General features: G+C 35.9%; 1 protein-coding gene across 1 annotated transcript in view; it reads left to right on the forward strand.

Moving 5' to 3' along the window:
• LOC118577971 (selection and upkeep of intraepithelial T-cells protein 2-like) overlaps positions 1-23758 on the forward strand; it is a 76732-nt gene that overhangs the window by 19645 nt on the left and 33329 nt on the right. The window contains exons 5-7 of the mRNA XM_036178596.1: positions 14264-14371; positions 16411-16545; positions 19362-19485. Coding sequence (XP_036034489.1) covers positions 14264-14371; positions 16411-16545; positions 19362-19485 — 367 coding nt within the window. The remainder of the gene's footprint in view (positions 1-14263; positions 14372-16410; positions 16546-19361; positions 19486-23758) is intronic.

Below are 23758 nucleotides of genomic sequence, written 5' to 3' on the forward strand. Positions count from 1 at the left end.
GAGTGTGGAGGTACACCCTAAAATGACTGGTGGACTGAATATTATAATCTCTGAAAATAATTCATATTTAGGAAGATTGTAAAAAAGCACTGTCAGCAGTTACATACCATTGCTGATAAGGCATGAAAATAAGCATCATCTGTCTGCCCAGAAAGAGGTTTCCTGAAGGAGTGATGGATGATTATATGAAAGACATAATAAAGATATTGCTGTCCTCCACACTAATCTCAGATTTGTCAGGTAAGAAAAGGAAATGGAGGATGAGAAGATGTCAACTTGCCATTTTCCACAGCTGGAAGTTGGTGGAAAGAAAATAGATCTTTGCTATGGAGCTCTCCCTTGGAAGAAAATCATTTAGATTCCACTGTAAAAAACAAACAAGTAATATGGAGGAAGTAAATTATGGAAAACTGATAGAATGTCAAATATGTATATAATCATATGTAATAGTGATATCCATCAAGTTTGATTTTTTAATATCGGGAAAGTAAAAGCAAAGAAGTTATATTATTTAGGTAATATTCTGCATCTGATCTACTTAAAATTGAGAAGATTTAAAACAATAAATGAGGTTCTCGAAATCTAGATTGTGACATGTGGAACATAGGATCAGATAGGACCAATATGTGTTTCCCAGAATAAGGGAAACATTTAAGTATCTATCCATCCTGCATAACCTGAGGCAATAGAAGGACATCAGTCTGGATGAACTGACTTAAAGGACACAAAAAAGTGTCTTATAATCTTGACAGACCGCAGAGGCTAATTCTACTGCTGCTGGTTGTGCCAAAATCAGATGATAAAAACCTACTGATAAAGATACTGTACACTTTGGCTACAGAACATAAAAATCAATATAGGATAGAGATGGAAGTTCTCTCCCTGACTGCTTGCGTTCCTAGTGCCTGTTGATGCTGTATCGACTACTATTGTTTTTGTGAGCAGTAGTAGGGTGCCCAACAAATTGGCTCTAAACACAAGTGTGTCTACCAATAAGGTACTTCTGCTATTAGAATGTAAAGGAAAATTTCTTTTTGGCAGTATCTATGGAAACTCATAACTAGCCAAGAACCTGGGAAACAGTGAAGTTTTGCTATGACATAATGACTGAAATTTAGAGGAAATGAAAAATTAATTAGCATAAACACAATTATCTCCAAATTCAAAAAAATGTCCTGACTAAATCAAAAGCATATTGGATCTTGAAAAGAGATGGAGTGTTGTTTAGCTCTTTCCTTTAACTAGAAACATTACTTCCTGAAGAGTGAAGAAAGACTCACAACACTTAGGAAGCTAAGGATACCTAAAGGGATCAGGAAGCTCCCACAACTTAGAAATCTCATGATTCTCATTCTCATTATTGCTTACAAAAACAGTAAGTACATTGTGGAGAGAAGATTTTACTAGTGGAAGTCATTTATAATTTGATCACACAGCTACAGGGAGGCAATAATTCATAACTCACCAAATGATATGTCATACTAAGGAAGATCAGTTGTTTTACAGTTACCTTCGAGATAGCTATGATCCTTCAAGTAACCACAGGAAACTCATTGGTCCACTGAACTGGACTTGGTTGGAATACTTTCATTGTTATGTTGTTGATGTCATATCTGAGATTGTTTTGCATTCACATCTCCCATGACAAATCATACAGAAATGTACCTCAGAAACTGAAAATTTGAACTTTGATATTCTCCAGAAATTCCAGTGCTGAGTGTTTATTCCCATATGCTCCAAGTCACCATAGCACTGAGAGAATTGTACGTTTCAATTTATTGGAGGACTATTCAAAATTCCCAAACATAAAAGCAGTTTCAAAGTCTGTGAAGAGAGATGTAGATACAAATATATGATACTGTGATATTCCTGCATGTTGGAGTTTTATTCTGTTATACAAAACAGAATTGTCATTTGTAGGACATGGAGTGAATGCACCAGGAAACTGATATTATGACTGATATACTTAGAAATACAGATATCACATATTTCTTTATTTCTGTGGATTGTACAGTTAAATAGATACAAGAAACATTTTAAATATGAGTGATAGTGGAATATTACTACTATTGCTGTGCTCCATAGTGGAATGTAATCTCTGTGTGGTAGAGGAGGCTACTCATTGAAACTCATTGGTTCACTAATCACTTATGTGGAATCTTCAGTCTGTCATGAGTGCTCTACTGAAGTGAATAAACTTTTGTTTTTGTCTACCCAGAAAAAGTTACAGAGAAGTTGTTTCCAGACAACTTCAGAATGCACATTGATTCTAAAGTACGTGCTGTTGATCAATCTAAAGGTAAGGGATCTGTGTAGGTCAATATCAATATCAATATATTTTCCCATGTGATATGGGATGATGACTTTCTTTCCTGTAGTGACAGTTGAATTCTCACTGTGATGTATTAGAAATCATGAAACAAAGACTGAGATATCTGAGAGTAGACCATCCATTGGGAAGGATGTTCTTAATGTGGACATCTTCCTTTCTATAGTATGGCATCAGGTGGAATGCATCATTGATGAATGGAATCTGCCTCATGTGAGTGTGGAGGTACACCCTAAAATGACTGGTGGACTGAATATCATAATCTCTGAAAATAATTCATATTTAGGAAGATTGTAAAAAAGCACTGTCAGCAGTTACATACCATTGCTGATAAGGCATGAAAATAAGCATCATCTGTCTGCCCAGAAAGAAGTTTCCTGAAGGAGTGACGCATGATTGTATGAAAGACATAATAAAGATATTGCTGTCCTCCACACTAATCTCAGATTAGCCAGGAAAGAAAAAGAAACGGAGAATAAGAAGATGTCAACTTGTATATTCCACAGCTGGAGGTTGGTGGGGACAAAATAGATCTTTGCTATGGAGCTCTCCCTTGGAAGAAAATCACTTAGATTCCACTGTAAAAAACAAACAAGTAATATGGAGGAAGTAAATTATGGAATACTGATAGAATGTCAAATATATATATAATCATATATAATAATGATATCCATTGAGTTTAATTTTTTAATATCAGAAAGGAAAAGCAATGAAATTATAATGTTTAGGGAATATTCTGCATCTGATCTACTTAAAATTGACAATATTTAAAACAATAAATGAGGTTCTCAAAACCTAGATTGTGATGCTGTGGGACATAAGATCAGCTGGGACCAATATGTGTATCCCAGAATAAGAGAAACAGTAAAGTGTCTATCCATCCTGCATAACCTAAGGCAATAGAAGGACATCAGTCTGGATGAACTGACAAGTGTCTTATTATAATCTTCACAGACGACAGAGGCAAATTCTACTTCTGGTGGTTGTGCCAAAAGTAGATGATAATAACCTACTGCTAAAACACTGTACACTTTGGCTACAGAACATAAAAAACAGGATAGGACAGTGATGGAAGCCCCCTCCCTGACTGCTGCCTCTCATAGTGCCTGTTAATCCTATGTGGACTACTATTGTTTTCATAAGCAGTTGTGGAGTGCCCACCAATTTGCATTATAAACCCAAGAGTTTCTACCTGTAAGGTACTTTTGCTATTAGACTGTAGAGGAAAATTACTCTTTGGCAGTATCTGTGGAAACTTGTAACTAGTCAACAACCTGGGAATCAGTGACTTTTGTTATGTCATAGTGACTAAAATTTCAGCCATAATAAAAAAATTAATTGGCATCAACACAATTCTCTCCAAATTAAAAAAAAAATGTCCTGACTGAATCAATAGCATATAAGATGGAGGAAGTGGTGGAGTGTTGTTTACCTCTTTCCTTTAACTAGAGACATTTCTTCTTGGAAAGGGAAGGATGACTCACAACCCTTAAGAAGCTAAGAAAACTTAAAGGGATCAGGAAGCTCACACAACTTATAAATCCCATGATTCTCATCCTCATTATTGCTTACAAAACCAGTAAGCAAATTGTGGAGAGAAGATCTTTCCATTGTAAGTCACTTATAATTTGAGCACAGAGCTCCAGAGACACAATATTCGTAACTCACCAAATAATGTGTCATACTAAGGGGGGTCGTTTAGTTATACAGTTACCCTTGAGATACCTATGTTCCTTCAAGTAACCACAGGAAACTCATTGGTCCACCAAACTGGACTTGGTTGGAATAGTTTCTTTGTTCTGTTGTAATGTCATACATGAGATTGTTTTGCATTCATATCTTGCATGACAAAACTTATAGAAAGATACCTCAGAAACCTAAAATTGAACTGTGATATGCTCCAGAATTTCCAGCCTTGAGTGTTTACTCCCATGTACTCCAAGTCACCATAGAACTGAGATAATTGTTCATCTCAGTTTATTGGAGGACTACTCAAAATTCCCAAATGTTAAAGCAGTTCCAAAGTCTGTGAACAGAGGACTAGATACAAATATATGATACTGTGATATTCCTGCATGTTGGAGTTTTATTCTGTTATACAAAACAGAATTGTCATTTGTAGGACATGGAATGAATGCACCAGGAATTTGATATTATAATTGATATACCCAGAAATACAGATATCACTAATTTCTTCATTTGGGGACTGTAGAGTTAAGTAGATACAATAGATCTAAGATTTAAGATACATTTTAAATATGAGTGATAGTGGAACATTAGTACCTTTGCTGTACCAAATAGTGGGATGTGATCTCTGTGAGGTAGAAGTGGCTACTCACTGAAACTCATTGGTTCACTAATCACTTATGTGGAATCATCATTCTATCACGAGTGCTATATTGAAGTGAATATACATTTGTTTTTGTCTACCCAGAAAAAGTTAGAGAGGAGTCATTTCAAAGCATACACAGTATGCACACTGAGAATGATGAACATGATGGTGATAAATCTGAAGGTAAGGCATCTGGGTAGCTCAATGTATTTTCCCATGTGATATGGGATGATGAGTTTCTTTTCTGTAGTTACAGTCGAATTCTCACTGTGATACATTGTAAATCACAAAACAAAGACTGAAATATATACAAGTACAGCATCAATTAGGAGAGATGTTCTTAGTCTGGACATTTTCAACTACAAGATATGGCATCAGGTAGAATGCTTCATTGACGAATGGAATCTGCTACATGTGAGTGTGGAGCTACAGCCTAAAAGACTGGTGGACTGAATATCCTAATCCCTAAAAGGAACTCATATTACAGAAGAATTTATAAAAAGCTCTGTCAGCAGTTACATGCCTTCACTGTAGCTGAAAAGGCATGATATGGAGGGTCATCTGTCTGCCCAGAAATAAATTTCCCTCATGAGTGAGGGATGATTATATAAAGACAGAAATATATTGCTATTCTCCACACTAGTCTCAGTTTTGTCAGGAAAAAGGAAACAAAGGGAAGATGAGAAGAAATCAACTTGCCATTTCCACAGCTGGAGGAAGGGGTGCCATGTTAGATTTTTGAAATGGAGCTCTACCTTGGACAAAAATAATCTATATTCTACTGAAAAAAAATCAAATGTTATTAGGAAGGAAAAACATGATGTGATAGTGATTGACTATCAAGAATGTATATAATCATAGTTAATAATACTGACATGCATATAGTTTAAGTTATTAATATCAGGAAACAAAATGCCACAAAGTTATAATATTAAGGGAATACTCTGAATCTGAGCTACTTAATATTGAGAAGATATAAAACAATAAATTAGTTTCTCAGAACGTACATTGTGATGCTATGTGACACAGGATCAGATAGGACCAATATCAGTATCTTAGAATAGTAGTAACAGTAATTATCTATTCATCCTGCAAAGTCTGAGGCTATAAAAGGACAACAGTCTGGATGAACTGACTTAAAGGAGACAAAGCTGTCTTATAATCTTAAAAGACCACAGTGGCTAAATCTACTGCTGCTTGTTGTGCCAAAACTAAGTGATAAAAAACCTTTTGGTAAAGACACTGTACACTACAGAACATAAAAATCAGAATAGGATAGACATGGTAGCTACCTCCCTGACTGCTGGCTTTCAAAGTGCCAGTTGATGCTATGTAGACTACTATTGTTTTCATAAATAGATGTGGAGTGTCCACCAAATAGAATCATAAACCAGAGTGTTTTTACCCATGAGGTCCCACTGCTATAATAATATAGAGGAAAATTAGTCTCATGCAGTTTCGTTGGAAACTCATAACTTGCCATGAAAGTGGGAATCAGTGACTTTTGTTATAACACAATGACTTGAATGTCAGCCACATTTAAAAACTTAATTGGCAAAAACACTATTCTCTCCAAAATTCAGAAAATGTCATGATTGAATCAAAAGCATACAAGATCTAGAGGAAGGGGAGAGTGTTGTATAGTTCTGAACTGTAGCATGAATCTTAGAGAGTTCTTATTAATAAGAACAAACCTGAGGCCAGTTATTGGGCTGAATGCTGGAAGATCAGAGAAGCAGAACAAGCCACAGCTATCTCACCTTGCTAGTTCCTCAGGTGATCCTGTTTCCTCAGGCTGGAAGCTTCTGAGTCCTCATCCCAATGGTTCTCAGCTGAACTGTGCTGCTCCAAAGCCTGAATACTTTTCCAGTTATGCTTAACTAACTACATGCTTTACTAACCCTGGTGTCTGGTTTTCATGTCTTATATATCTTTCTACTTTTTGTATTACTCCCTGGGATTAAAGGCTGGGTTTCTGGGATTAAAGGCATGTGTCACCAAGTTTAGCAGTTTCTAAAGTGGCCTTGAACACACAGTGATCCACCTGGCTCTGCCTCCCAAGTGCTGGGATTAAAGGCGTGCACCACCACCGCCCAACTTCTGTTATGGTTTACTCTTCCCATTTTCTAGCCACCATTTTTGGCTTTGTTCTAGTGGCTGTCTGTTCTCTGACCCTAGATATGTTTATTTCAGGGAACACACAATATTTTGGGGAACACAATACCACCACACTGAACTTTAACTAGAAACATTTCTACCTAGAGAGGGAAGGAAGACACCCAACACTTAGGAAGCTAAGGAAACATAAGGGATTAAGAAGTTCACACCAGCTTACAAATCTCATGATTCTCATCCTCATTATTGCTAACAAAATCAGTAAGCAAATTGTGGAGAGAAAATCTTACCAGTGGAAGTTCCTTATTAGTTGAGCAAAGAATTCCAGGGAAGCAATATTCATAACTCACCAAATGGTTTGTTGTACTAAGGAAGATCCTTTAGTTGTACAGTTATATTTGAGATACCTATGACCCTTCAAGTAATCCCAGGAATCTCATTGGTCCACCAAACTAAAATTGGTTGGAAAACTTTCTTTGTTCTGTTGTAGATGTCATATCTGAGATTGTTTTATACTCACATTTTACATGACAAATCATAGAGAAAGGTGCCTCAGAAACCTAAAATTGAAATGTGATGTGCTCCAGTATTTCTAGCACTGAGAGTTTACTCCCATATACTCCATATCACCATAGAACTGAGATAATTATACATCTCAACTTATTGGAGCACTGCTACAATAGCAAAATATGAAATCGCTTTCATTGTCTGTGAGCAGAGGAGTATATAAAAACTTATGAGGATGTGATATTCATGCATTTTGGAGTATTATTTTGTTATCCAAAACATAAATTGTCATTTGTATGAAATGGAGTGAATGTACCAGGAAACTGATATCATAACTGATATACTTAGAAATACAGATATCACATATTTCTTTATTTCTGTGGATTGTAGCATAAAATAGATACAAAAAACACTCTAAAAATATGTGATATTGGCACATTAGTACTTTGTCTGTGCTCTATAGTGGTATGTGATCTCTGTGAGTTAGAAGAGGCTACTCATTGAAACTCATTGGTTCACTAATCACTTATGTGGAATCTTCAGTCTGTCATGAGTATTCTATTGAATTGAATAAACTTTTGTTTTTGTCTACCCAGAAAAAGTTACAGAGAAGTTGTTTCCAGACAACTTCAGAATGCAGATTGAGAGTGATATATGTCCTGTTGATCAATCTAAAGGTAAGTCATCTGTGTAGGTCAATGTCAATATCAATATATTTTCCCATGTGATATGGGATGATGACTTTCTTTCCTGTAGTGACAGTTGAATTCTCACTGTGATGTATTAGAAATCATGAAACAAAGACTGAGATATCTGAGAGTAGACCATCCATTGGGAAGGATGTTCTTAATGTGGACATCTTCCTTTCTATAGTATGGCATCAGGTGGAATGCATCATTGATGAATGGAATCTGCTTCAAATGCATATTGAGATACACCCTAAATGCCTGGTGGACTGTATATTGCAATCTCTGAAAGTAACTCATATTATGAAGATCATAAGGAAGCTCTGTCAGCAGTTATGTACCTTTGCTGTGGCTGTTATGGCATGAAATTAAGGCTCATCTGTCTGCCCAGAAAGAAGTTTCCTGCAGGAGTGAGGGATGATTGTATGAAAGACATAAATAAAGTTATTGCTGTCCTCCACACTAATCTCAGATTTGTCAGGAAAAGAGAAAGAAATGAAGGTTGAGAAGATGTCAGTCTGCCATTTTCCACAGCTGGAAGGGTGTGGGGACAAAATAGATCTTTGCTATGGAGCTCTGCCTTGGAGGAAAAACATTAGATTCCACTGGAAAAAAATCAAATGACAGGAAGGAAGAAAATTATAGAATACTGATAGAATATCAAGTATGTATATAAACATATGTAATAGTGATATCCATGGATTTAGATTTTTTAATATCAGGAAAGCAAAACCAATTAAATTATAATATTTAGGGAATACTCTCCATCTGATATGCTAAAAATTGAGAAGATTTAAAACAATAAATGAGTTTCTCAGAACCTAGATTGTGCTGCTGTAGGACATAGGATCACATGGGACCAAGATGGGCATTCCTGAATAGGAGAAACAGTAAAGTATCTATCCACCCTGCATAAGCTAAAGCTAAAAATGGGATCAGTCTGCATGAACTGAATTAGAAGAGACAAAAGTGTCTTAAAGTCCTCACAGAACACAGAGGCTAATTCTACTGCTACTGGTTGTGCCAAAACTAGATGATAAGAACCTACTGTGCTTCAGGTTACCTACCCCTTGGCTTCAGAACACAAAAATAAGTATAGGACAGAGATGGAATCTCCCAAACTTACGGCTGGCTTTCATAGTGCCAGTTGATGCTATGTGAACTACTATTATTTCATGAGCAGTTGTGGATTGCCAAAAAATTGTGTTCTAAACCCAAGTGTTTCTATCCATAGAGTACTTCTGCTAAGAATGTAGAGAAGAATTATTCTTTTGTAGTACCTGTGGAAACTCGTAACTAACCAATAACCTTGGAATCAGTGACTCTTGTTATGACATAGTGACTTAAATTTCATCCATAATAAAAAATTAATTGGCATCAACACAATTCCCTCCAAAATTCACAAAATGTCCTGACTGAATCAAAAGCATATAAGGTCTGGAGGAAGGGGTGGAGTGTCGTTCAGCTCTTTCCTTTAACTAGAAACATTTCTTCTTGGAAAGTGAAGGAAGACTCACAACACTTAGTAAGATAAGGAAACTTAAAGGGATCAGAAAACTCACACAAATTACAATTCTCATGATTCACTTCCTCATCATTGCTTACAAAAACAGTAAGCATGTTGTGGAGAGAAGATCTTTCCAGTGTAAATCACTTACAAATTAAGCACAGAGCTCCAGGGAAGCAATATTCATAACTCATCAAATGGTGTATCATACTAAGGAGGATCCTTTAGTTACAAAGTTACCCTTGAAAGACCTATGACCCTTCAAGTAACCCCAGGAAACTCATTAGTCTACCAAACTGGACTTGGTTGGGACAGATTCTTTGTTCTATTGTAGGTGTCATATCTGGGATTGTTTTGGATTCATATCTCCCATGACAAATCCTACAGAAATGTACCTCAGAAATTGAAAATTTGAACTTCAATATATCCCAGAATTTTTAGCGCTGAGTATATACTCTCATAGACTCCAAGTCATCATAGCACTGAGATAACTGTACATCTCAACTCATTGGAGTACTAATCACAATTGCCAAGTGTGGAAGCAGTTTCAAAGTCTGTGAACAAAGGTTTAGGTAAAATTTTATGATACTGTGATTTCCATGTATGTTCACATTTTATTCTGTTATACAAAACAGAATTATAATTAGTAGCACATGGTGTGAATGCATCAGAAAATTGATATTATAACTGATATAGCCCAGAAATACAGATATCACAAATTTCCTCATTTGGAGATTTTTAGATTTGAATGGGTACAAGAAACATTTTAAATATGTGTGATAATGGAACTTTAGTAGCTTTGTTGTGCCCTATATTGGGATGTGATCTCTGTAAGGTAGAACAGGCTACTCATTGCAACTCATTGGTTCATTAATCACTTACGTGGAATCTTCATTCTGTCATGGGTGCTCTATTGAAGTGAATAAACTTTTTTTGTCTACCCAGAAAAAGTTATGGAGGACCCACTTTTTGACATTATCAAATCGATCTTGGACACTGATCAATGTAATAGTGATAAATCTGAAGGTAAGGGATCTGTGTAGGTCAATGTCAATGTCAATATATTTCCCTATGTGATATGGGATGATGACTTTCTTTCCTGTAGTGACAGTTGAATTCTCACTGTGATGTATTATAAATCATGAAACAAAGACTGAGATATCTGAAAGTAGAGCATCCATTGGGAAGGATGTTCTTAGTGTGGACATCTTCCTTTCTACAGTATGGCAGCAGGTGGAAAACATCATTGATGAATGGGATTTGCTCATGTGAGTGCAGATACAGCCTAAATGTCTGGTGGCCTGAATATTATAATCTCCGAAAGGAACTCATATTATTACAGAAGATCTAAAAAACAACAAAAAAAAAAGCTTTGTCAGCAGTTATATGCCTTGGCTTTTGCTTATAAGGCGTGAAATGGAGGCTCATCTGTCTGACCAGAAAGAAATTTCCCACATGAGTTAGTGATGGTTACATAATAGACCAAAATACTTTGCTATCCTTCACACTTGTCTCTGTTTTGTGAGGAAAATAGAAACAAAGGAAGGATAAGAACCCTTCAACATGCCATTTTCCACAGCTGGATTTGGGTGGGGTGAATAATTCTTTTCCATGGATCTCTTCCTTGGAAAAAAATAACTTAGATTCTACTGTAAAAAAAAAAATATCAAATGATATGGTGTAAGAACATGATGTGATAGTAATAAAATATTAAGGATGTATATAATCTTATGTGATTCTGTTATCTATCAAGTTTGATTTTTTAGCATTATAAAAGCAAAAGCAATGAAATTATAATATTTGGGAATACTCTGCATCTGAGTTGCTTAAAATTGAGAAGATTTTAAAACAATAAATGAGTTTCTCAGAACCGAGACCATGACGCCATGGGACAAAGAATCAGATGGGACCAATATGGGCATCCCTGAATAGGAGAAACATCCTTTATATCCTGAGGCAATCCAAAGATATCAGTCTGGATGAACTGACTTAAAGGAGACACAAGTGTCTTATAGTCCTTACAGACCACAAAAGCTATTTCTACCACTGTTGGTTTTTGCCAAAACTAGATGATAAGAACCTACTGCTAAAGACACTGTACCCTTTGTGTACAGAACATAAAAATCAGGATTTGACAGAGATGGAATTTCCCTAGCTGACTGCTGGCCTTCATAGTGTCAGTTGAGGCAAAGTGGAGTACTATTGTTTTCATGAGCAGTTGTGGAGCACCCACCAAATTGCATTCTAAACCCAAGTGTTTCGACCCATAGGGTACCTCTGCTATTAGACTGTAGAGGAAAATTACTCTTTTACAGTCTCTGTGGAAACTCATAACTAGCCAAGAACCTGTGATTCAGTGACTTTTGTTATACCATGGTGACTTAAATTTCAGCCATAATAAAAAAATTAATTGGCATCAACACAATTCTCTCCAAAATTCACAAAATGTCCTTACTGAATCAAAAGCATATAAGATGGAAGAAGGGATGGAGTGTTGTGCAGCTCTTTCCTTTAACTAGAAACATTTCTTCCTGGAAAGTGAAGGAAGACTCACAACACTTGGTAAGCTATGGAAACTTGAAGGGATCAGGAAGCTTACAAATCTCATGATTCTCATCCTCATTATTGCTTACAAAATGAGTAAGCAAATTGTGGGGAGAAGATCTCTCCAGTATAAGTCACTTATTAGTTGAGCATAGAGCTCCAGAAACACAATATTCATAATTCACCAAATGATGCATCATACTGAGGAGGATCCTTTAGTAATACAGTTACCCTTGAGATACCTATGTTCCTGTTCCTGCAAGTAACCCCAGCAAACTCATTGGTCCACCAAACTGGACTTGGTTGGAACACTTTCATTGTTCTGTTGTAGATGTCATATCTGAGATTGCGTTGGATTCACATCTCTCATGACAAATAATACAGAAAAGTACCACACAAACCTAAAATTTGAACTTTGATATTCCCCAGAATTTCCAGCGCTGAGTGTACACTCACACATACTCCAAGTCACATAGAACTGAGATAATTATACATCTCAACTTATTGGAGCACTACACACAATAGCCAATTATGAAAGCAATTTCATTTTCTGTTATTGGAGGAGTATATAAAAATATATGTGTTTTAGTCTGTTCTACAAAACAGAATTGTCATTTGTAAAACATGGAGTCAATGCACCAGAAAATTCATATTATATCTGCTATAGCCCAGAAATACAGATATCACAGATTTCCTCATTTGGGGTTTGTAGAGTTAAATAGTTGCAAGAAATATTTCAAGTTTGTGTAATGTGACTATAAATGTAAGATTGTCTGGGTGGAGGGAAGTAATCCTAAAGTGAAAGGGAGACAAAAGAGTTTTGTGAGTCTGTAATAAGCCAATGATTATGATATATCTGGAAGAAAATATCTTAAAGAATTTCATCACTATGTGTGATGAAATTATATGTGAAAAAAAATAAAATTCTCAAACTTATGTAAATTTTTGCCATAGTTCTAAATCTCAGGAGCACAATCAGTTCCTTTAGATCTCCTCCAAGGGATGCAATATGTCCATCCCCTATGGATCTGGGTTAGACTGTTTCTGTATGTCTCTGAAGTATCTCTTTTAGGTTTCTGGCTGCTTTTCTTTACACTGCTATCTGAAAGAAACAGCTGTCTTTTCTATCTTCTCTTGTGTGGGGCATAGGGAGTGCTTACTCATTTGAAATCACAAATTTACATCTTTATTTATACTAGATGAAACCCTGTAGAAATAAGCTTTTTCAAAAGTTTTCTTCTTATAGATATTATCCAAGATTTTTTATATCTTTATTTTCAAATGAGAGGTGGAGAGAAAGATACACAGGAAATGACAGAAATCTTTTAAAACCTTAAAGTCCTCCTCCGGTGACACACCTCCTCCAATAAGATACACCTTGTAATGCTTCCCCAAAATTTCCAACTGATGACTATATATATAAGACTGTGGTTGCCATGCTCATTCAAAACATCACAGTGACTATAACTCTTTAACAGAATAATGGAAACTACCTATGCCAGTAAGTTCTTACACTATGGAAATTAGGGTTTTTAGGCTGTTTAGAAGTCTTCAGATTTATCCTTCTATCAGCTTCTTTCAAACTTAGAAAAAAATGATAATAATAAATACCTACCTCTATTTCTTGCTCTTAATACCTACTCATGACAAGTGAGATGGAGTAAAGGTTAGCTACTTTCCCCTGGTACTGTTTAATCTCAATTTCAAATCTGTCCCACCTTAAAAACACCTATCCCTTTTACTCCCATCTTCTTATATTCTAATCTTAAATTTTTCTTCTTCTATGAATACAAAGAGGAAGCATTAAAAAATGACCCTTACTTTTATACCTTGGTATTTCCCCTCTCTATTGATTCCCAAATTACCTTGAAAATAGCCCTTTTAGAAAGGGAAGGGAGACATGATGTAATTATATTATAATCTCAAAAATTAAAAGAAAATTTAAAACACAACTTTAAAATATTAAACACACACACATGCAATAGCTCTTGCTTACTTTATGGTAAGGCAGCTGAGGGGAGGTAGAGGAAGGGATGGGATGAGGGGAGAAACTGATATTTGGATGTAATAAATGAAAAAAAAATGATTAATAAAATTTTTAAAAGAAATAATTTTAAAATACAACTTCAAAATATCACGTACTACACACATGCAGAATAGCTCTGGCTTTCTTGGTGAATTTTTTCCAATGTTGCATGCCTCCATATAAATACCACGTGATTATAACATTATTTTGTCTTTAGGTATCTGCTCTGAGAGATTTCCTCGCTGGTTAAAGGGTTCAATGGTACTCATGATTTCAGTGTTTGCAGTTATAGGAGTTATGCTCATTTTGCATCTAAAACAAAGAGGTATGTAAGCAATAAGCTGATGCTATCCTCTAAAAAGTCTTCTTCCAACTGCCCAGGAAAACATTTAGCAAAAGAGGAGTAATTGTTGCTTGAACAATAGGGTCAATAAATAGACCATGAGAACACATGCCATAATGTCTAGATTTCAATATCAAGTACCTTTTGCCACAGTAAAAATAACATCTTTCTGCTTTATGAGAGACTCTGTTATAAACATGAAAACTCAAGTTATAGACTGGAGAGCAGATTTATAAACATGTTGACAAATAAACCAAACCTGGAATATTTCGTTTCTTCTTTCACAAGACAGCTGGGACAAAGCATCACTTTATTTTTCATGCTGTTTTGACATCTTTTTAGACCAGGCCTAAAGAATAAAAGTGTGGATTGTGCATCTGTTCACTATTGGTCATGATACTTCTGTAAACACGAGCATATAGCTCCCTCTTCTAGAGAATATTTTCCATCTTCTGTTCATACGTCCAGAAATGGAGTTTCTTGATCACATGGTAATTCCATTTTTTCTTGAGAAGATAACATACCATGCCCTCACCATTTCATATTCCCACCAATAGTGCACAAGAATGCTCATTTATTCATGCACTTGACAGTACTTGTCATTTTATTGTCTTTTTATTTCACCACCTTACCAGATTGGAAAGTTTGTGGAGACCTTTACTCCAGAGGAAATCCATCTATTCAGTTTACTAATGGTTCTAATGTTGACTAAAGCAGTAACTGATGTCCAGAGAGTATTGTGGCGATTCTAAGCATGATAATACAAAATGTGACACCTTGACACATTGTTCATTTGTAACTGAAAAAGATTCCAAACGGCATTAGTGGGCCATTCACTCTGCCCTCCTTCCTCCTTCTCCCATTTTTCCCACAGCAGCCCTAAAACTAGAATTTTTCTTTTCCAAATTGGATCTGGAAACTAGATACTTTCTTCCCAAACTTGGAAACCCTGATCTAGCTTCCACACCTTTGTTTTTAAGAGCTGGCCTGGCAGAGATGCTCTTTCCTGCCTTTGGCTGTAGGTGATAAGAACTTCATCTGAGAAAATATCCATCCTACATCTGGGAGAAAAAAAAAGAGAAGTCCTAAAGATCCCAGACTGGCATGGCCTGTTGGGTCTGTCCTTCTGTCCAATCATATATCCACAGAGCTGCCCATGCTTCATCAAACAGAAGTATAAAAATGGATAATCATCCTGAGTCAGGGGTCTTCATTCTAAAGCATGCTCTTTCATATAGAACTTTTATGAAATATATCTGTTATTTTTTTTCTCCTATTAAGCTGTCTCTTTTAATTTCATTTCCAAGCTAGACACAAATCCAAAGAGGGACAAGGAAACTGTTCTCCACTTGAAGTTTTTCAGAAGAATTCATTGAATGAATCACTGTGTCCTAGACTGGAAGGTCCATCTGTAGGTGGATGGGGAGGAACCAAACTTCCCTCTTCACAGGATCTAGATCGTTAATGAGTGGGTGGATCTTGAACAGATATCCCTGGTGAGAGAGAAAATGATACAGAGGGTTATCAGGGAAGATGTGTAGCAGCTAGAATGTTAAAACAGAGAGGAAGATGAGGATAGAGAGATCATGCTTCCCAGGGAATATGATGGCTGACAATGTTAAGACCTCTTCCATTTCACAGACCCTGATCATCTAAGAGTGTTCTGTTTCACTCTACTCTGTATGGTCCAGAACACTTGAGGAGCCTCAGCACTAAAAAAAAAAAAAAAAAAAAAAAAAAAAAAAAAAAAACATGATCTATCCAGGTGCTCTTTAGACAGAATCATAAGAGCAAGAGACATGCTCCTTGAGGAGAATAGGTACCTGTCTCCTCATAACCTCTTCTAGGCTTTACAAAACCATGCTTATCTCCAAAACCAAGTAGGCCAAATTTCTTCTGGCTTGTTCTTGTATATGTAGGGGGCATGGAGCAATAGGAACTTGAAAAGAAAAGCTACCTTTCATGTGTAATATAGCCTTGCTCTTGACCACAACTGTCCTGACTTTTTCCTCTTTTCCTAGTCCCTGTTTCAGATTCACATTTTGAATTGGACACTTTGTGGCTGGAAGATATTAGTGTGATCCTGTGTGTGCTGATAGTGTTCATCATCAAGCTCATTTTATTAATTTACTTCAGATTGGAAGGTGAATATGATGGTAATGGTGGCAACTCAGATGATCTGATTCATGTGGCTGTAGCTCAGATGTCTAGAAAGTGTCCTTTCTGCTACTTTTGTTCTAATAACTATAAGAGAAACCAATAAAGAACTGTGTGTTGTATAAAGTCTAGTGGAGTATAGCCTCCTTTTTAGGACTACTGAGGCTTTTACTGGTATCAGTGTTAGTAACTCACACTTATTAATGTCTGATTTTGGTTCTTACTACACAATTATTAAAACCCACTGTTGTGAAGACAGTTACTTCATCAAAACATTCTGGAAAGCCTTTGTACACTGAACTCTTTGCAAGAACCATATGCTTAAAAAAAAGATCTCTGATAGTTTAATCTGAAATTTTAGAGAGTACAAACATTTATTTAAATTTTAATATTTGTTTTCTTTTAAAACCATGCAAAAGTCCCCTAAGGGCCAGACAAGCAACATTTATAAACTTGTGTTCATGAAGGCTACATCTTTGAAACATCCTCTAACTCATGTCTAGGGCTGAGAGGCTTGTCTTTGTTGTGCAAACGTATTTTCCTTATGGACATGGATGAGAGGGTAGAACTGATAACCCAAGAAGAAAAACTTCCATGATAGATTCTTGTGATTTATCAATAACATACAGTCCTAAATTGTTCCAGTAGAAATGTATACACATGAGGCTAGAGAGATTGCTAAGCAGTTAAGAGAACTTGCTCTTTTTAAAAGTATTTGTTTTGAGAATTTAATATATGAGTAATATATTTATGTCATTTCCTATAGAAGTAGCTCACAGATAAGCACTAGGGAAACCAGAAGTGTTAAACGCACAGGGTTGTCTCCTCAAAGGAAGATATGCATTACTCGTTTTCTGCCTAAAAGTTTGGGATCTGAGGTGACTAATAGCCTGGTGACCTTTGTGATATCTCTATGGCCAGGCCAGACAAGCTCCCCAGATTCTTATCTTGAGCTTGTTTATCTCAGTTGATCTACAGTGCTGCCTTCCCCAAGACCCTTACCATGAGCTTTGTTTGCCTTGAACCTGCTTCCTTAGTTAATGTATAGAAGCTATCTTTATGGAAGATATCACTTGTACTTTATGAGAGTTTTGATATAATCATATCCTAAACTTTGTTGTAAACATGGGATTAAGTTAATTATCACCAAGAAACTTTTTTCCAAATTGTGCTGTGCTTAAATATATCAAAAAAAAATAAATAAATAAACTACCTGTTGTCATATTCTCAAAATTTGAAGCAACACCAACTACTGAGTCATGTTGAACCAAACTGTCTTTTTATCTCACACAGATCAACACCCTGCTGGCCATGGTGTTAGAGATCCTTCCCCGAAAACTGATGCAAAAAGTGAGGAACTCCATCATCAGCATTTTTTTCTTAAATATAAAACCTCTAAGCCAGGGGTGGTTGGCCCATGCCTTTAATCTTAGCACTTGGGAGGCAAAAGCAGGTGGATCTCTGTGAGTTCAAGGTCAGCCTGGGCTACTGAGTGAGTTCCAGGAAAGGTGCAAAGCTACACAGAGAAAGCCTGTCTCAAAGAAAAGAAAAAAGAAAACCCCTAAAACAAATATGCAAATTGAAGGAGTGAAGGCTGGAAAGAGGTAAGAAATTTTTTCCTTAAATAGTAGCAGGGAGATAGAAGTTTGGTCATCTTACCCAGGAGATCACAACCACAAGTGAGAGTAAAGGAAACATGGTTTCTTTTCAGTCCTTTTAGACAAAGCATTTTATTCAATTATTGAAATGATTGTTAAGATCCAGAAAAGAAAAATAATCAGAGCAATGACAGTTCTGCAACTCTGTACAAGTAATTGTAAACTCAATCCTTGGTTTCCTAAAAAAGGAACCACAGATGTTGATAATTGGAAGGACAATGGGACTCAAGTGAACAGAGCCCATGAAAGGTGCAATAAAATTCCTGTCAATTACTTTGAAAGCTGGAGTACAGAAATGTATTGTTTGGACCCCCTCAGGAGATTGTCCTACAGGTATTTTTGTTTATAAATTTCACGCTATATCATTATGCTATTACATTCAGTACTTGTTTCAAGTTTCTTCTTGTACATCTTCCAGACTATAGAGATGGCTTAAGTCATTGAAACAGTCTATTCCTTAGTTGTTATGAAAATTTTATTCTCTTTCAATATCAGATCATTTCTATGTGATATGTCCAGTGATTATTTTGGAAACACACAAAAAAAATAAGTTCTGATTCCCTGTCTTTCAGAGACTGAAAGTCAAAACTGTGCTATGTTGTCTAAAGTATGTTTCTAGTTACTTCAAAAATCTCATTCATCCTTTTCTGGAAGGTGATATGAAGATTAACTATCCTATGGATACATATTTGGTAATCTATAGAGAAACACTTGTACACTCTCTGTTCAATTTAAGAAGTGAGTCTTTGAGCAGTGTCCTAGCAGGTCAAAGGTGAGAGTATGTTTATTGACACTGGTGAAAGAGCAGGTCACTCCTGTTCTCATAATCTCTGGGTAGAACTCAATCCCCTTATTCCAGCTAATGCTGTTCTCACAGCTATTCTTGCCCAAGATTGAAACTGTTGAGGATTCCTATGCGCAGTACCCACAACCACTGATTTTGTGCTTGGTTAGGTTAAGGTCAGAAAAGGAAATCCCTCTTAGCTCTGGTAGTTTTACACATCCCACTGAGATATCCTAGTCACAAAACAAGCCTGATGCTTCAGTTCTACTTATGATGTGAGCAGGAATGGGATAATGATGCCCACCTTTTCAGTCGGTTTCACTGTCTCACACTGCTAAGCTCCTTTGGTTAATTCTAATTCTCTCTGTTCTAGAATGTGCACCTGGATGCAAACAATGTTCCTGTAAATTAAACATAATAGCAAAGATCTTGCAGTTGCTATGTTTTATAGTCTTCTCTGTAACGATCCTTCTTGTGTATCTGCAGTTACGGAACAAAGGTAAATAACGTTAATGGTGATAGCATCTTTAGTTGTCCTGTTTTCCTAGATGTGGACCTCTTTGGGATTGTGTAGTTACATCATCTCCAGGAGGATCTGTGGTTTAGGTATAATCTCAAAGGATCATACTCCAACATAGTATTGTAGGAGGAAACAACTAAAGCTGCCAGTGTTTTCAGCTCTCTTGGGGATCTGATCCTTCTGCCACTGCCATTAGAGAAAACAGCTTAAGAAAATAATGTTGAATCAACTTACCTTGAATTACCTTAAATATTTTCTCACTATTTAATAGTCAATATACATATATGAAAAGGTCAAATTTTTATTAGTTTTTATCTTAGAGCTTATACTGAAAATGTGTGAAATATAAAGAGTTTCTATTTAATTCCAATAATAATATTTCACCTATGTGCAATTTCATGAGGCTTTTTAAACTCTAAAAGCCTTCTGTGGTTCTAGTAAATGTAAAATATGGTTGCTATTTAGAAATGGAATTTATGATGACTATTCTAACACTAAAATGTGATTTTGGCATTTGACAATATTTTATTCTTTAAAGGTTTATAGAGGAAATATGTAGAGAGAACAGTTAGGAGCAGTCAGTGCAAAGCAAGACTCTTTGTTAACATACACATTTCTTTCAAACCACAAAAGGGAACTTCAGGGTCACAGTGGTCACCAAGAGGGCTCACTTTGTTTTCTCGGTTTCCAATCTCTTGTTAAATAGGCCTTGAATCATAGACCTATACTTCTACCATTTCCATAAAAATTTTCCTTAGCATTTATAAAATCAATTCTCCTATGCTTTTATCACCAAAGACACACAATTTGCTTTTATGTTCATTGTCAAATACCCAGAAAATAAAGCACCTAAGCCCAAACAACTTTGAGCATCTTCATTCAAGTAACTGCTTATTATAACTTCTGAAAATTCTGCAGGAGAAAATGTGGAAAGCAAAGACACAATACAGATCATCCCAGCCATTTCAAGAACCATCAGAGTTTAATTCCTTATTATTATAGGGTGTTTGGCAGCCTTAATGACTACATAGCTTCAGTCAGCTATTGTGGATGGATTAATGAGTTGAGATGGATCATATGCTGGTACTCAGATACTTTTATAAGCAACTAATCATCATATCATTTTGCATATCACTAACACTGGATAAAGAAACCCTTACTATTGACTTATGTATGAGTGTGTATGTGTGTGTGTGTGTGTGTGTGTGTGTGTGTGTGTGTGTGTGTGTGTGTTATTACTGTTATCCAGTTTATGGTTCATAAAATATTTTTCTGACATTCTGAAGGTCATTATGCATTTACACTTTGTTGGTCATTTCCTTTGTTGTGCACAAACATTTTTATTTCCTGAAGTTCCACTTAATCTTTCTAATGTCTACTATAACTTTGAGGTCATATTTAGGAAATCTTTGCCAAGCTTTGCTCCTATGTTTTCTTTGCTTCTGTGTTTTAGGAACCTTATCATCTCAGGTCTTAGCTTTACATATTTAATCTCCTGAGTTGATTTTTGTATAGGATTAAAGACAAGGCTTTAATTTCATTTGTGTAGACACCCAGTTTACCCAGAACTATACACCAAAGAGACTATTCTATTCTATTGAGTGTTCTTGGTGCCTTATCAACCTCTATTGTGGGATGGTCTTTCTGCATGCTGTGAATATGTGTTGTTATGTTGGTTAATAAAGAAGCTGCTCTGGCCTATGACGAGTCAAGTTATAGCCAGGCAGGAAGTCTAAGAGGGAGACAGGAAGAAGCAAACAAGAATTGGAGAAGATGCCAGCCTCCACCAAAGGAGCAACATGCCAGCAGACTGGTAATGCTGTGGCCACATGGCAATCATAGATTAATAGAAATGGGTTAAATTAAGATGATAGAGCTAGCTACCAAGAATTCTTAGCCATAGGCCATATAGTTTGTAATTAATATTAAGCCTTTGAGTGATTATTTTGTAATCGGCTCCAGGACCACGGGGTGGGGGGGGGGGGGTGGAACCAGAGGAACTTCTGACTACAGACCTCAGTTGAAAATATATACCTGAGTTCATTTCTGGCATGTCTATTTTGTTCCTATAGGTCTGTTTTAATGCCAGTTCTATGCTAATTCCATTACTATCACTTTGTATTTTGACATTTAAGAAGTGTAATGCCTTAAAATTATCTATATATCCATTCTTTGGTTGAGGGGCATCTAGGTTTTTCCTTTAGTTTGGAGGCTAGCTTACACTACTGAGTATAATTGGTATTATAAGACTACAACCTGCTACAAATGTGTATTGGGATGTTAGTTAGACTTCAGACATGTGAATGCACAAGGGCTTCTATACATTAAGATAATATACATTCTTAATGTATATTCACTCTAAATCCTGCACCCTGATGCAGAAACCTAGGATCTAGGGATTGTAGAAGAGACTATGTGAATTCCTCCTTTGAAGCAAAGCTCCTGTACAGAACCCAGGCTGCTACATAGTTGAAACCCAGGAGTAACGTGAATGCAGAGCACTTACTTTGTTAAGACTTACAGTATTTGTGATAGTGCTGACTTTGACTTCCTGATTTATCTATCTACTCTGACTGCAGTACCTTCTTCTGGGGAGACAGAGGGTTCTGTACCTATGTCTTTGCTGTTGCTTTCAGTCTTTGTGTCTTACAGGGTTCACACCTTTTACTTGCTTAGTTCACATATTCTCCTTTAGCTTCTATAGTACAAATATCCATTTCTTGTTTTAGTTCTTAATTTTAGAGGCTCTAAGAACTGGTCATCTCTATTTAGCATTCTCTTAAAATTTATTATTATTATTATTATTATTATTATTATTATTATTATTATTGTCTTTTAAAGACCTGGTTTCTCTGTGTAGTTCTGGCTGTCCTGTAACGTGTTCTGTAGACTAAGATGGCCTCAAACTCTACAATCTACCTGTTTCTGCCTCCTCAAAACTGGAATTAAAGATATGTACCACCACACTGGACTAACAATGTATGATCACAAGTACCCCTGAATACCATATTCTCTATTGTATATTTGAGTATCTACAAATTTTCCTCTGTGATATTTATTTATAGCCTTCTGTGTTAGGAAATCATAAATGGCAAAGTCGTATTCTTTCTTTAGCTAATATTACTTAGATTGCTAACTATTGTTCAAGATCTATGGATTAAAAAAATGTTGTGATAGGTGCCACAATTTCAGTGCTATATGAATGTATCTTCTTTTATTTTTGACAAATTGTGTATAATATGTCCTGGTGAAATCTTCCTTGAGTTGAATTTCATTGGACACCATTGAGCTTTGTATAGCCTGATGTTCCTATCTTTTCCTAGAGTTGTGAAGTTTTCATTTATTATTTATTTAATAATTCCTTTTTCCCTTCTATAACTCTTATTATGCAAAACTAGGATTCCTGGTTAAGTTTTCCATGCAATATAGGCATTATTCATTCTTTTTCATGTTTTGCTTTTCCTCCTCTGTCTGGATAATTCCAAATAATCTCTTTTTTAGTTTAAAGGTTGGTTACTCTGTTTGATAAAGTTTCTTCTGTTGTTGATGTTCCCTGTTGCTATTTATTTCATTTCCTTCATTATGCCTTTCAGTCCAGGATTCCTGTTTGTCCCTCTTTTATGATTTCTCTTTGCTGAACTTCTAATTTTTCTCAGAAATTATTTCCCCAGTTATCTATGTTCTTTTATCACTAGGTCACCTTCAAAGTTAATGTGAAACTCCCTATGAGGAAAAGATGGGGAGAGGTAGGGTGAAGAAGGAGAAGGAGAGGGAGGGGAAACAAGGGTTGGTATGTAAAATGAAAATAAATAAATAAAAAGCTTAGAGAAAACCCACAAAAAGATGTGAGTGATTGCATTAAAGTAGAGGTTGCAAAGTCAAAATAATTAATAATAATAATAATAATAATAATAATAATAATGTAAAACCATTGAGATCCTAATTAATTGGCCCTAATTTCTTTTGACCAATTCATAGGTTCTTGTTTCTTTGGAATCTATTACTAGAATTCATTGTGTCCTTTCCCTCATAAACCTTTTCCTTGATAAGCATAGCAAATTACTTTAAATTCAGTGACTTAAACCAAGAGATATTTGCTCTTACAGTTTTGGGTGCCAGTACCCTGAAATGGGGCTCACTGGACTAAACACATGGTTTTCCTTAGGGTCTAAGAAGAATTGGCATACTTGCTTGTTTAGCTTCTGATTGTATAGATTGTACAATTATATTGTTAGTTGGAGCATCATTTG

The sequence above is a fragment of the Onychomys torridus genome, chromosome 2, assembly GCF_903995425.1.
Source record: "Onychomys torridus chromosome 2, mOncTor1.1, whole genome shotgun sequence".
Classification (NCBI taxonomy): domain Eukaryota; kingdom Metazoa; phylum Chordata; class Mammalia; order Rodentia; family Cricetidae; genus Onychomys; species Onychomys torridus.